The 14,649-nt window shown below is 36.6% G+C and overlaps 1 protein-coding gene across 9 annotated transcripts in view; it reads right to left on the bottom strand.

Moving 5' to 3' along the window:
• Positions 1-1,230: 1,230 nt before the first annotated feature.
• Positions 1,231-14,649, bottom strand: part of LOC5574099 (cAMP-dependent protein kinase type I regulatory subunit) — a 191,073-nt gene continuing 177,654 nt past the window's right edge. For all 9 annotated transcript variants that reach the window (XM_021840409.1, XM_021840408.1, XM_021840407.1 and 6 more), the window contains 3 exons: positions 3,436-3,655; positions 3,206-3,360; positions 1,231-2,970 (listed from right to left, as the gene is read on the bottom strand). In XM_021840409.1, the coding sequence (XP_021696101.1) occupies positions 2,749-2,970; positions 3,206-3,360; positions 3,436-3,655 (597 nt within the window). In that variant the 3' untranslated portion in view covers positions 1,231-2,748. The remainder of the gene's footprint in view (positions 2,971-3,205; positions 3,361-3,435; positions 3,656-14,649) is intronic.

Genomic DNA, 14,649 nt, shown 5'->3' on the forward strand with positions numbered 1-14,649 from the left:
ATTAATCCTTTCTTCGAACCTAATTTCATTATACATTGGGTTATGCTATGCTTCGCGTATGATACGAACAATTAGATTTATCAATATAATGCATTAGCATCCAAACAAATACCCTAGAAAATTTTCTTATTGTCCGACAAACATATCAAAACAATTACGAACTGCAAAAATTCAACGGTAACTTTACTCAACAAAGCTTTCATTCGATCACCCTTAAAATACACAGTCATCAGTAGACCATGCACTATAATATCCTCCTAATATAACGCAGAGCTAAAAATCCTCTCTTGCGTTACCCAATCTGAACAAGAAAACATTTTCAAATACGTAATGTAACCTAGTATGAACAGCTGCCCAACTCTCCAGACCTGCGCCCTCCAAGATCCAAGGTGCTGCTGCCTTACGTTCAAAACTTCTTTCCTCAAAGTCTGTCTATCAATTCCGAACTCTATTGCATACTACCATACCAATCAGACCGTATTCCTGACAAGACACAGAGTCATAACCCCAATGTGATGGATTTACCCAGTAAATCCACAACCTTGTCCTAACCCCTCTTACGTTTCGCTATCCTCGAAAGTCACCCATATTGATGCTTGGCAAAAAATATCAGTATTCAATCCACAAATCCCAAATTACACCACATTACGTTGGTCCGTTTGGCGTCGCCGGTGGATACCTGTTCTGACATTCGTTTCTTTTAAAGTCCATTTCAACCATGTCCCTCCACTTTATCAATACGAATGTTGACGAATCACGATAATCTGAAGATCGTGACCAGAACGGAGGTAGGATAAATCACTAGGGACCAACTACCACCCTCTAGGAGTTTTTCCGGAAGTTCCTCTAAAAATTATTTCGGAAGTTCTAGGAGTTCTTCCACCACTCGTATAATAAGCCTATTCAATAAGGCCAAACAGCTCTATGACATTCAGGGTAGCCCCGGTTATGAAATTGAATCGAAGTATAAAAAACTCAATTTCCCGATGCTGAAGGATACAATAAAATTCCAGATTATCTTAAGTATTGATGAGAATCAATCGATTTACTGTCATTCATAAAATTTCGCAGAAATTCATCTACCACACCTAAAAATTTGAAAGAAAAGAAAAGTATTCGAGCATAATACACTCTAAAAGAACATCTACCTCACACCTGTTTCAAACGGGAAAAGATTACTACTGCTCACTAAAACCTTCTTGCTTCGTAGCTTAGTGTAGTATTTCGTGCATCTCTGACTCTTTGATCAACTCACAAGCTTCTGTTCCTTCTGAACAAAATCCTCCCTTCCGTAATCGAGATAATAAAACGCAATGGTTCTGCTCTTCCGAGGGCAAACGACTGCTACGCAATGCTCGTTTGGCACGAGCGGTCTCTCCACTAAATCATTTTTATACGTCAGGTTTTCATCTACTAAAAAGTTGGCTTTAAGTTACTTTATCACCTCGCACAAACAATCTGCTTTACTTACGTATCGCCATCATCCTCATGAATTCTCAGTCATTCTTGTACAACAGCAACGGTATCGTCTTCTGCTTTTGTAGTTTAGTAGTTATTTGTATTTTGTAAGAGTTGAAACATGCGCGATTCCACAACACATTCAACACATCGTTACAGTTTTTTCACCAACAAGTAATAGAACATCGGAAAGTGGTTTCTGTGGTTGGCTGTGTATACGCGTAAATGTGTTTCTTGATTTTTTTTGTTTCATTTGTTTCTGCTTTAGTTTGATTTACACACATGTCCATAAAACATCTTTTGTCTGTGATAATTAGTTTTGTTTTTTTTCGTAATGCACCATTTGTTTTATAAATTGTTTGTTTTTGTCACGTTTAGCTGAAGGATATTATCATTTTTAATTGGTTTTGCCTGTACTTCTGCTTCTTGTTACATGCTGCAACTTTGATTTGTTAATAATTTTTCCTTCCTTTCTTTGCTTCCTTCTACTTTTCTTCCTTCAATGGCGTGAAGTTTTTTTTTTCGTTCTTCCCAAGCAGACCGTATTTTATTACACTAAGAATGTTTCACGATGAGAATAGAATAACCTTGCTATTGTTTGGTATAGCGACTCGGCGGCGTTTCCTCGTATATGCTTTATTTAGTAGAACAAATTTTTCATCTTTTTGTCAATGTATTTCGGTGTGTATGTTTGAATGATACGATAGCTAGAAAAAATCTCCCTTATCACACATGCACCTTTCTGTTTTCTTCGGCTCGTCGATGATGTGTTCTAATTAGTTACTAAGAACATTAAATTGTATCGTTATAATATTAGAGAATTACTAATCCGTAATCTGCAATTAAATGTCAAAATGTGCTAATCGATTTTTTCATTAAAATCTAAACAGAAAATTAAGTAAAGTTTTGTGTCTATGTAATGGAAAGAATTGCAAGGCCTGCCCTCACCTAATAAAAACGTATTTCATGTTGAAATTAATATTTTTTTATTCACAAAAAGCATTGTTTGCTGAATAACAGCTTTCAGAGCTTTTATTCAATCAACGTGCCTTCAGGACTTGCATTCTATCTTCGTTTGTAAATATAAAAAAAATATGGTTTTCCGCTACAAACTACACTTCTATTGATAAACGCAAAAAAAACCTTTCTGGATTCTGAAAAATAATTTGTGTTCGCTTGACCAGAGTTTCTATTTCTTCCCATTGGCTCTTCTTTTTTGCCATTCGTTTAAGGTGATGTGTGTGTATTTCTTCATTCATATTCAGCACTGCTCTTTTTTTTTCCCGAAATTTAGACCGATAGCGAAACGAAGCTGTTGTACTGGGTGATGTTTCGTTTGAGAATGTCCGCGCATAGGCCGAGCACCCGCTCAAACCGGGCCCGGTCCAGTTTGACGCACTTGAGCGGACCCCGGGCGATGACGGTGGCGGCACGTGGGCGATCCAGCAGCAGGGCGATCTCTCCAAAGTAATCGCTCGGACCGAGACGGCCCACTTCGGCGGGTTCTTCGTTCTGCAAGACAAAAGGGAATTCATGAAAAAACGAGTTGAACAGTAAGTGAAGACTAACGTCTAAACATATTGAAGCTCATAATAAAAACCACTAACACTCATTGGACACGTCTCTAGTTCAAGAGAGTATGTTTCACCGACGCTACACCCCAAAAGATGATTACTTTTCTATCCCCCAAATCCCAGCCATCATTTAAGCAAAGGCTGAAAATCCTTCTCGACGCGTCGAAACTTACCTCATCACGCTTTTGCCTGACTGTGGCACATCCTTCCACAATGATGTAGAAATCGTTTCCGGGCTCGCCCTGCCTCACAATCGTTTCTCCGTCTTCGAATGAAACTGGTTCTAACGCATCGGCCACGGTGAGTCGTTCCCATTTGTCTAAGCTCTCTGTGGGGAGGGAACAAGAAACAAACATTCAATTACCTACAATCGAGAAAAAGGTAGTGTTCAAAAGCAACTCACCCAAAATCGACACCCGCGACAGGAACTCTTCGTACATCTTCCGCTTCCGGATGGTGGAACCCATCAGAATGCGCCGGTAGCTGTCCCGGTCGATACCCCACAGTTTGACGTCGGTTTTGGCACGAACCGTGGCAGCTCGCGGGGTTCCATAGATCAAGGCCAACTCGCCGAAGCTGCCGCCCTCGCTGATTGTCGTTACCAACTCATTGTTGACGAATACCTGGCAGGATACGCGAGCAGAGAAGAACAAATCACACATAGTTGTTAGTTTAGCTCTGGCTGTGGGGGCGTTTTAGTTGAAAGTTTATCGGTATAGTTTTAATGAGGATGCAGTTTTCACGCGAAGCGGAAAAAGGTTGCAAAGGTTAAACATAAGAGAATTGCATGAGCACATGGTCCCTGGTCGGTATCCGTTGATGAGTTCATAGTCATGGGTATAGATAACGAGGGCCATGTAAAGGTCGAAACTTCTTTCGATACTCAAATTGGATGCCTTTATAGGCTCCATATTTTTTGTGCCAACATCTAATATCCAACCCTGCCTTTAGACGGGATACGTTTTGAAATGTTGTGTATTTTTTCTTAGCTCGGAAATCAAAATGATTTTATTTTTGGCTTAAACCTTGGGCCATTGAACGCATATTATACAACTGGTGGTAAATGACTTGACAATGCGTACCATTGGTACTTCACGTATCTGCAGGTATAAAATAGACCCCATTTGTGGTCCTTAGCCTCTTGTCCAGTAACTCCTATTCCTACCTCCCCGTGGTCCGCCTGGGGTACGAGTAACCGTAGGGAAGATCGGGTAACCTACCCCGGTGGGACCTTGGTCGTATGCTGACAGGGAAGGGAGGCTCCTCTTTTCTGAGGGTGTAGCTTATCAGAGCGTCTGTTCTCCACGTTAGAGGCGGCTCAAAACAGCGTCTGTTCTCCATGTAAGGAGCAGCTGATCATCGTCCTAGTGCCAGCGTGGGACTCTAAACAGTACGGTGCACGATGGTTCTCCGGCGAGACAGGTGCAGGTTGGTGCAGGCCTTACAAGCCAGCCGTAAAATTCATCAGTACAGGAAGTATACAATATAAATTCGTACTGGTACAATCGGCATAGACCCAGGAATCGAAAACGGACTAACAATTGGAAATTCGGATCATGGAACTGTAAGTCTCTCAATTTCTTGGGAAGTACCCGCATTCTTTCCGAATTATTGAGGGTCCGCAAGTTCGACATCGTAGCGCTGCAGGAGGTTTGTTGGAATGGGTCGACGGTACATACGTATAGGGATGGTTATACCATCTACCAGAGCTGCGGCAACAGACATGAGCTGGGCACAGCTTTTATCGTGATGGGCGAAATGCAGAGGCACGTGATTGGGTGGTGGCCAATCGACAACAAAATGTGCAAGTTGAGGATCAAAGGCCGTTTCTTCAATATCAGCATAATCAACGTGCACAGCCCTCATCTAGCAAATGCTGATGACGATAAGGACGCTTTCTACGCGCAGCTGCAACGAGAAAACGACGGCTGCACTGTGTTTTATTTTCTCGTTTTCATGCGCTTTTTGAATAGCGCCCAGATCGTTGATTTAGGCGATATAGTTTGTTCGGAGAAAATTCTTGGTATATTAAAGCGCAACTTTTGACGAAAAAAGTTTTGTGATCAATCCACCTAGCAGTGAGATAGAAAAACAATTTTTTCAAAATATTTAGATAGACATATGGTGTCTTCGGCAAAGTTGTAGAATTGGCCATTTGAAGAAACTTTGACGAAGACACAATTTTTTTATCTCTTATACTTTTTGAGATATATGCCGTTGTATGTGAATGACCCCTCAAAAATCATATTTTTTATCATAACTTTTTTCCAAAATTTTTAACTTTTTTTGTGCTTTCTACGAAGTTGTTTGTCATAAAAAACCCGTGTTTTTGCTGAACATATCATCACCCTATCTTTTGAAGTAACAAAGTTATTCATGAATTACTCTTTTTTCAAGGGGTAGTTTAGGCCTCTATTACTGGCTTCGGCGCAAAATGGCGCAGACAACTCTTACAAATCATGAAAGTACCATATCACTCCTTTTGGCAGTTGATAAAAACTTTTGTCTATAAGCGTCTTTGCATGGGTTTTTACTTTCAAACAAATAAGCCTTATTAATACGAATTCGACTGATACACGCGTTTTAAGATGTTAAACAACTTTGTAGAAGACTTGAAAAATGTTAAAAATTTAAGTAAAAAGTTATAAACGAAAATGATTTTAAACGATTTTTTTCGTACAAATTTGTGTACTTTGAGTTAAAAAATTCGTAACTCTTTTACAAGATTTTTAACATTTTTCATGTCTCTTACAAAGTTGTTAAACATCTTAAAACGCGTGTTTTTGCTGAACATTGCTCCGCTCTATCTCTTAAAGTAAAATAATTATCAGTCGAATTCGTTTTAATAAGGCTTATTTGTTTGAAAGTAAAAACCCATGGAAAGACGCTTATAGACAAACGTTTTAATCAACTGCCGAAAGGGTAGATATGGTACTTTCATGATTTGTAAGAGTTGTCTGCGCCATTTTGCGCCGAAGCCAGTTATGGAGGCCTAAACTACCCCTTGAAAAAAGAGTAATTCATGAATAACTTTGTTACTTCAATAGATAGGGTGATGATATGTTCAGCAAAAACATGGTTTTTTTTATGACAAACAACTTTGTAGAAAACACAAAAAATGTTAAAAATCTTGGAAAAAAGTTATGATAGAATATATGATTTTTAGGGGTCATTCACATACAACGGCATATATCTCAAAAAGTATAAGAGATAGAAAAATTGTGTCTTCGACAAAGTTGTTTCAAATGGCCAATTCTACAGCTTTGCTGAAGACACCATATGTCTATCTAAATGTTTTGAAAAAATAGTTTTTCTATCTCAATGCTAGGTGGATTGATCACAAAACTTTTTTCGTCAAAAGTTGCGCTTTAATATACCAAGAATTTTCTCCGAACAAACTATATCGCTAAAATCAACGGTTAGCGCGCTATTCAAAAAGCGCATGAAAACAAGAAAATAAAACACAGTGGGCTGCCCAAGCCATGATGTCAAAATCGTTATTGGAGATCTCAACGCTGAGGTTGGCCAGGAGAAGGAATTTGGACCGATTATAGGGAAGTTCAGCGCTCACCAGCTTACGAACGAAAACGGCCTTATAAGCGATTTCTTCACCACCGCTTAGGCCTTAAACCTGGTTTAATCGTATGGGTAAACCTGGTTTACGGCTTAAGCGAAGGTGAAGAAATCGGCCCTTAGACTGATTGATTTCGCCGCCTCCAAAACATGGCCATTACGTAGTCCCTACTTCCTACACCGTGGAGATCACCTTTTTTTTTTTTTTTTGTTTTTTACAAGGGGGAAATCTGCAAACAGTTAGAAGATAACTCAGGGAATGCGGGGATGACGCACCAACGACGACCCGCTAAAACCAGCCTATGCACTGTGCATGAGCAATTCATTTAGAATTGCTCAAGTGGTGAACAGTGCATCGACATGACCCTTGGACTCAGACCCTCATCTCCCCGGAACCACCTTACGGTATTTCTTCGGGAAGGGACCAGTGCATATAGCACAACACGTGTAGCAGAAGTAGCCTAGGCAAACTGCTTCTCCTAGCCGACTTAAACAATGTTACAAGGGACCAGCCTCGGCAGGGCTAATCCTCTGCAGCCAACTCTTGGTCGGCGCGCCATAGACGCTGCAATTCTAACATAATGTGAGTGACAGCCGTAGTTACTGCATTCCAGCACTCGGCATCCGCACACATTCTCTCTATAATATTGTCGGGGGACGTGTCCCCTCCGCATGTAGTGAGCATGCGACCTCTCACAACAATGAAACGGGGGCAATCGAACACGACATGCTCCGCTGTTTCCTCTACACCAGCACAATTGGGGCACGCAGGAGATTCTGAGTGCCCGAACCTATGCAGGTACTGTCTATAGCAACCATGTCCTGACAGAAACTGCGTCAGGTGGAAGTTCACTTCCCCATGGCTTCTACCATACCAATCTGACACATTTGGTATTAGTCGATGGGTCCATCTACCCTTAGTGGAGTTATCCCATTCCTGCTGCCAGCTTCTGAGCGTTTCCTCTGGGCGATGGGCCCGATGGGCGTCATCCCGGCTATGATGCACACGGCCTCTTTAGATACCGTCCGGTATGCACTTGCTACTCTTAAGCACATTATCCTGTACGTGCTTTCCAACCGCTTTAGGTTTCTGTTCGTTCTAAGCGCTTTTGACCAGATTGGTCCTCCATACCTTAGTATGGATAGCGCCACGCTTGCCAGCAGCTTGCGTTTGCTGGCAATTACAGCAGAGCTGTTAGACATCATCCTCGAAAGCGCCGCTATAGCCGTAGATGCCCTTTTACAGGCATATTCAACGTGGCTAGCGAAGCTCAGCTTGTCATCGATCATTACCCCAAGATGCCTAAGGGATCGCTTGGACTCTATGGTGCAATCACCTACCGAGATAAGCGCCCGTTGCTCGGACTTGCGGTTGTTGACCACCACCACCTCAGTCTTGTGACGGGCCAGTCCTAGTTTCCTAGACTTCATCCATTCCTCAACCAGGGAAATAGAGTGCGCTGCTGTCAACTCTACTTCCTCCATCGATTCACCATAGACCACTAGGGTGATATCGTCGGCGAAGCCAACAATCTTAACACCCGTCGGAAGGGGCAGCCTCAGTACGTCATCGTACATCGCATTCCATAACAGCGGGCCCAGGATTGAACCTTGAGGTACTCCCGCGGTAATTCGAACGCTTTTCTGCCCCTCCTCTGTGTCATAGGTTAGCAGCCATGGACCGAGTTAATTGGCGTAACATTGTGGCGCAGGTCATGTCTTGAAGGACGTAGAGCCAGCAAAAGTAAAAGTAAGTATCCAAACAAGGACGGACCTGGTGTAGTGGTTAGAACGCACGCCTCTCATGCCGAGGACCTGGGATCGAATCCCATCCCCGAGATAGTCACTAAAAATTTTAGTGACGACTTCCTTTGGAAGGGAAGTAAAGCCGTTGGTCCAGAGATGAACTAGCCTAGGGCTAAAATAGATAGAAAAAAAAACAAAAATCAGTATAAGCGTCTCTAGGAATCCACCAATTAGGAATCCCTTATGAAACCCAGGAAAGCCCAGAATTTCAGTAAGAAACCACTCAGATCTCATAAGAAATTTCACAAAAAGAAAAACAATTCAGTTTTAACCAATTGGTTTTTTTTTTAGAATTTCATGAAAAATAAAATCTTTTAGAGAATTCACTAAACTTAACCCTCATGGAATCCGCTAATTATACGCCTCGATGTCCGTTAGAATCCTTGCAAAGATATTATCAAGAATATGCCATGAATCTTAATGGAAATTCATCAAGCATCATACCAAGACCCTTGCCAGAAATCTTTAAATACCTTTATAGAAACATTTTCATGGAACAGATTATACCTCATAAGATTTTTAATGAATCTGCTCAATATTTTCAACCCGAAAATCACAAAAAATCTAACAAGCAACCGGTTAAAATTGTGAGAAATTTTTTTCCCAGGTATCTCCTGAAAACCAATGATTTTTTTACAAGATTTTGCTAAAAAACTATCTCTATCAACTAGAGTGTCCATCCCGGGACGAAAAATCCCGGGATTTGACAAATTTCGGGATTTCCCGTTTCCCGGGATTTTATTTGTGACATCCCGGGAATCCCGGGATTCCCGCAATGTACGTAGAATTTGATGAAAACCACTAAATTTCAATGAAAAACAATGACATTTTTCCTCACTATCAACCTTATTTGATAAAGTAGAAAAGCATAATGGAAAAGTGAATAAACGAGTAAGGTACCGTGGGGCAAGTGGGTAATGGAATTCGCATAGTTGAGATTCTTCAAATTCTAGAGACTTTGAATTGAAACAAATGAGGTCTTGTATATTTTTTAGCTTGACTCCCACCAAATATAAGCAACCTGCTGAAATTGATTTTTATGAAAATTAAAGAAAAAAATACAGAAAAAGTTTTTGAAAAATGTCCCCTTACTTTTCACTTGCCCCAAAAGTGGGGCAAGTGAAAAGTTTACCGTTTTGAACAATAAATTCAAAAACAAACAGTTATATTCACGATTTCTATTAGTTTTAACATTTGTTAAGGCTTCTCAATGAACAATAACATAAGTAACATGGAAACAAAGAAAATGTTATTCTTTTCACTTGAATTTTCTACTGTTTAGTTATGTTAGTTGAAATGATTCGACAACATTATAATTGCAACATTTCCAATGTTAGTTCTTACATTATAGGACAGCAATTGCATTTCAGCTCTGCAGAATTTCCACCGCTCGTTATTTGTTTTTGAGAAAGTCGGATATGACGTCGGATAACTCTTCGGGAGAAATCAAACGGAATCTTTCAATAACGTATTTAGAATCTTTTTTATGTGGATAGACCTATACCCCATTTTTATGTTTTGAACTTGCTTTACATAGACATTCCACGAGATTTCCGTGTGTTCTCTAATATTGCAACTTTTTAGTCAACGTCTTCCTTTTAATTGGCTGCCCGAAGTAGACATATTAATATTGTAATGTTTGGCAACATCTTTTAGAGAAGTTCCATGATTTCTAATAGCTCTTAACGCTTGAGTATAGTGTTTCTTGAATTATCAGCACGTTATGTTTTTCTATGATAATTGCGAACCATGTTCACTCATGGTTACTTAACCCTCTAATACCCAACCCCGCCTTTAGACGGGGTACACTTTGCTATTTTGTGTATTTTTTTGTAGCTCGGAAATCAAAATGATTTTATTTTTGGCTTAAGCCTCGGCTCATAAAACGCATATAAGGGAAGTTTTTTATGACTTTTGAAACTTTTTTGTATTTTTGAAAAATGTTTGAAAAATTGTATTCTTATATAACCTACAAATGCCTGGGGTTAATTTAACGTGTAATATAAAAAATCGTATCTCTAATATTTTTCTACAATCGACCTATCATGGAAGAAGAGCCTGATGGTATTGAAATAATTTCAAACCTGTTTTTTCGTTAGTTACACGGAAAATAAAATATGCTCCAGAAAAAAATAAAAAAAATATATATTTTCAAAAGTAACGTAAAAATGTGATTTTTTATTATTGCCAAAAATCAGTAATCAGGAGACGTTTCAAGAAAAAATGAAAAAGGATAGGGATGTTCAAAAATAAAAATTATAAAAATCAAAAATAGAAATTCATAAATTTGCAAATAAAAATAAATCATTGCCCAAAACGTATTTAGAACGATTTTAGATAACGAAAAATGATATTTAGATTGAAAATAAAAATTTGGGTATTAGAGGGTTAACACTTGTCCGCCTAAGATATTCGTCACTTACACGGACGACGAAGCCTCAAAATCAGTTGGAACGCTAAATTCAACCCACTATATCTCGGCTGTCCTAAGCCCGATTTACAAAATTTTGGCACCTACAGAAATGTATGGGCTTCTAGAGTCATGTCAGATTTTTGAAATATTTTTGGGAACTACTGTTTGATTTGTAGTACTTAAAACACCGGAGCAAGTCCTAAAAAAATTTCTAACAGGAGGTAATTGGTAGATAACTTAGAATTTATCGCGATAACCTATAGATATTTTTATTGTATGATGATCGTTTTAGTGTAATCTAACAATTGGCATTGAATTTTTGATTGTTAGCCGTTCAAAGAACTACAATATATTCACAAAACTGCGTAAAATACAGAAAAAATACATTTTCAATTATAACTTGAAATTTATCGCGATGACCCAAACATTTTATGATCTTAAAATATACTCATATTTAAGGCCATCAAATTTGCAGAACACTGATAATAAATTTCTGTTGGAAAAACTACAATATTTTCACAAAATAGTGAAAAATACAGGAAAATACAAGTTCTCTACAGTAATTTCATATGTTTCGCAATGAGTCATCAGTTTTATAATTTTAATCTCTTTGTTTGTTCATGAGAAACAAATTTCCTGTACATCGTTGATCGCTGTTTGTTCAAAGAACTACAATATATTCACAAATCTGCGAAGAATACAGAAAAAAATACATTTTCAACCATAACATGAAATTTATCGCGATGACCCAAACATTTTATGATCTTAAAGTATACTCATATTTAAGGTCATCAAATTTGCAGAACACTGATAATAAATTTCTGTTGGAAAAACTACAATATTTTCACAAAATAGTGAAAAATACAGGAAATTACAGGTTTTCTACAGTAATTTCATGTTTATCGCAATGACTCATCAGTTTTATATTTTTTAACTCTTTGTGTGTTCATGAGAAACAAATTTCCTGAAAATCGTTGATCGCTGTTTGTTCAAAGAACTACAATATATTCACAAATCTGCGAAGAATACAGAAAAAAATACATTTTCAACTATAACTTGAAATTTATCGCGATGACCCAAACATTTTATGATCTTAAAATATACTCATATTTAAGGCCATCAAATTTGCAGAACACTGATAATAAATTTCTGTTGGAAAAACTACAATATTTTCACAAAATAGTGAAAAATACAGGAAAATACAAGTTCTCTACAGTAATTTCATATGTTTCGCAATGAGTCATCAGTTTTATAATTTTAATCTCTTTGTTTGTTCATGAGAAACAAATTTCCTGAACATCGTTGATCGCTGTTTGTTCAAAGAACTACAATATATTCACAAATCTGCGAAGAATACAGAAAAAAATACATTTTCAACTATAACATGAAATTTATCGCGATGACCCAAACATTTTATGATCTTAAAGTATACTCATATTTAAGTTCATCAAATTTGCAGAACACTGATAATAAATTTCTGTTGGAAAAACTACAATATTTTCACAAAATAGTGAAAAATACAGGAAAATACAGGTTTTCTACAGTAATTTCATATTTATCGCAATGACTCATCAGTTTTATATTTTTTAACTCTTTGTGTGTTCATGAGAAACAAATTTCCTGAAAATCGTTGATCGCTGTTTGTTCAAAGAACTACAATATATTCACAAATCTGCGAAGAATACAGAAAAAAATACATTTTCAACTATAACTTGAAATTTATCGCGATGACCCAAACATTTTATGATCTTAAAATATACTCATATTTAAGGCCATCAAATTTGCAGAACACTGATAATAAATTTCTGTTGGAAAAACTACAATATTTTCACAAAATAGTGAAAAATACAGGAAAATACAAGTTCTCTACAGTAATTTCATATGTTTCGCAATGAGTCATCAGTTTTATAATTTTAATCTCTTTGTTTGTTCATGAGAAACAAATTTCCTGAACATCGTTGATCGCTGTTTGTTCAAAGAACTACAATATATTCACAAATCTGCGAAGAATACAGAAAAAAATACATTTTCAACTATAACATGAAATTTATCGCGATGACCCAAACATTTTATGATCTTAAAGTATACTCATATTTAAGTTCATCAAATTTGCAGAACACTGATAATAAATTTCTGTTGGAAAAACTACAATATTTTCACAAAATAGTGAAAAATACAGGAAAATACAGGTTTTCTACAGTAATTTCATATTTATCGCAATGACTCATCAGTTTTATATTTTTTAACTCTTTGTGTGTTCATGAGAAACAAATTTCCTGAAAATCGTTGATCGCTGTTTGTTCAAAGAACTACAATATATTCACAAAACTGTGTAGAATACAGAAAAAATACATTTTCAACTATAACTTGAAATTTATCGCGATGACCCAAACATTTTATGATCTTAAAATATACTCATATTTAAGGCCATCAAATTTGCAGAACACTGATAATAAATTTCTGTTGGAAAAACTACAATATTTTCACAAAATAGTGAAAAATACAGGAAAATACAAGTTCTCTACAGTAATTTCATATGTTTCGCAATGAGTCATCAGTTTTATAATTTTAATCTCTTTGTTTGTTCATGAGAAACAAATTTCCTGAACATCGTTGATCGCTGTTTGTTCAAAGAACTACAATATATTCACAAATCTGCGAAGAATACAGAAAAAAATACATTTTCAACCATAACATGGAATTTATCGCGATGACCCAAACATTTTATGATCTTAAAGTATACTCATATTAAAGGTCATCAAATTTGCAGAACACTGATAATAAATTTCTGTTGGAAAAACTACAATATTTTCACAAAATAGTGAAAAATACAGGAAAATACAGGTTTTCTACATTAATTTCATGTTTATCGCAATGACTCATCAGTTTTATATTTTTTAACTCTTTGTGTGTTCATGAGAAACAAATTTCCTGAAAATCGTTGATTGCTGTTTGTTCAAAGAACTACAATATATTCACAAAACTGCGTAGAATACAGAAAAAAATACATTTTCAACTATAACTTGAAATTTATCGCGATGACCCAAACGTTTTATGATCTTAAAACATACTCATATTTAAGGTCATCAAATTTGCAGAACACTGATAATAAATTTCTGTTGGAAAAACTACAATATTTTCACAAAATAGTAAAAATACAGGAAAATACAGGTTTTCTACAGTAATTTCATATTTATCACAATGAGTCATCAGTTTTACAATTTTAATCTCTTTGTATGTTCATGAGAATCAAATTTCCTGAACATCGTTGATCACTGGTTGTTCAAAGAACTACAATATATTCACAAAATCTTGTATAATACAGAAAAATCTTAAATTTCTGCTGCAATGTATTGATTGCCTCTAGATCAATTAAAAGATTTGAAGTATTTTTAGTTATGAAAATAAATATATTTACAGAACATTTTTGATGTTTTTCAAAGAACTACAACAGTTTCACAAAACTATGAATAATACAGGGAAATTACGATCCTAACAACAGTTTGAAATTCATTGCAATGATACATGTATTTTGAGATTTTAAAATATTGTCATATTTAGGGTTATGAAGTTTTCACAATGTAATCGATGAAATTTTATTAAAAGAACTACAATATTTTCACAAATTACCATATCTTACAAAAATATTCTGTTGCTACCGAAGTTTGAAAATTTATCATCTATATAATTTTCTAAATCGTTGTGTATTTTCAATAAAAATATCGCTGATCATCTATACTTGGAGCTACATTGTAACATAAAAAAGGTATTGATCGACTCAATAGTTATTTTAAAATGAACCTTCGAACACCTTACTTCCCTTAA

The sequence above is a fragment of the Aedes aegypti genome, chromosome 2 (assembly GCF_002204515.2).
Source record: "Aedes aegypti strain LVP_AGWG chromosome 2, AaegL5.0 Primary Assembly, whole genome shotgun sequence".
NCBI lineage: Eukaryota > Metazoa > Arthropoda > Insecta > Diptera > Culicidae > Aedes > Aedes aegypti.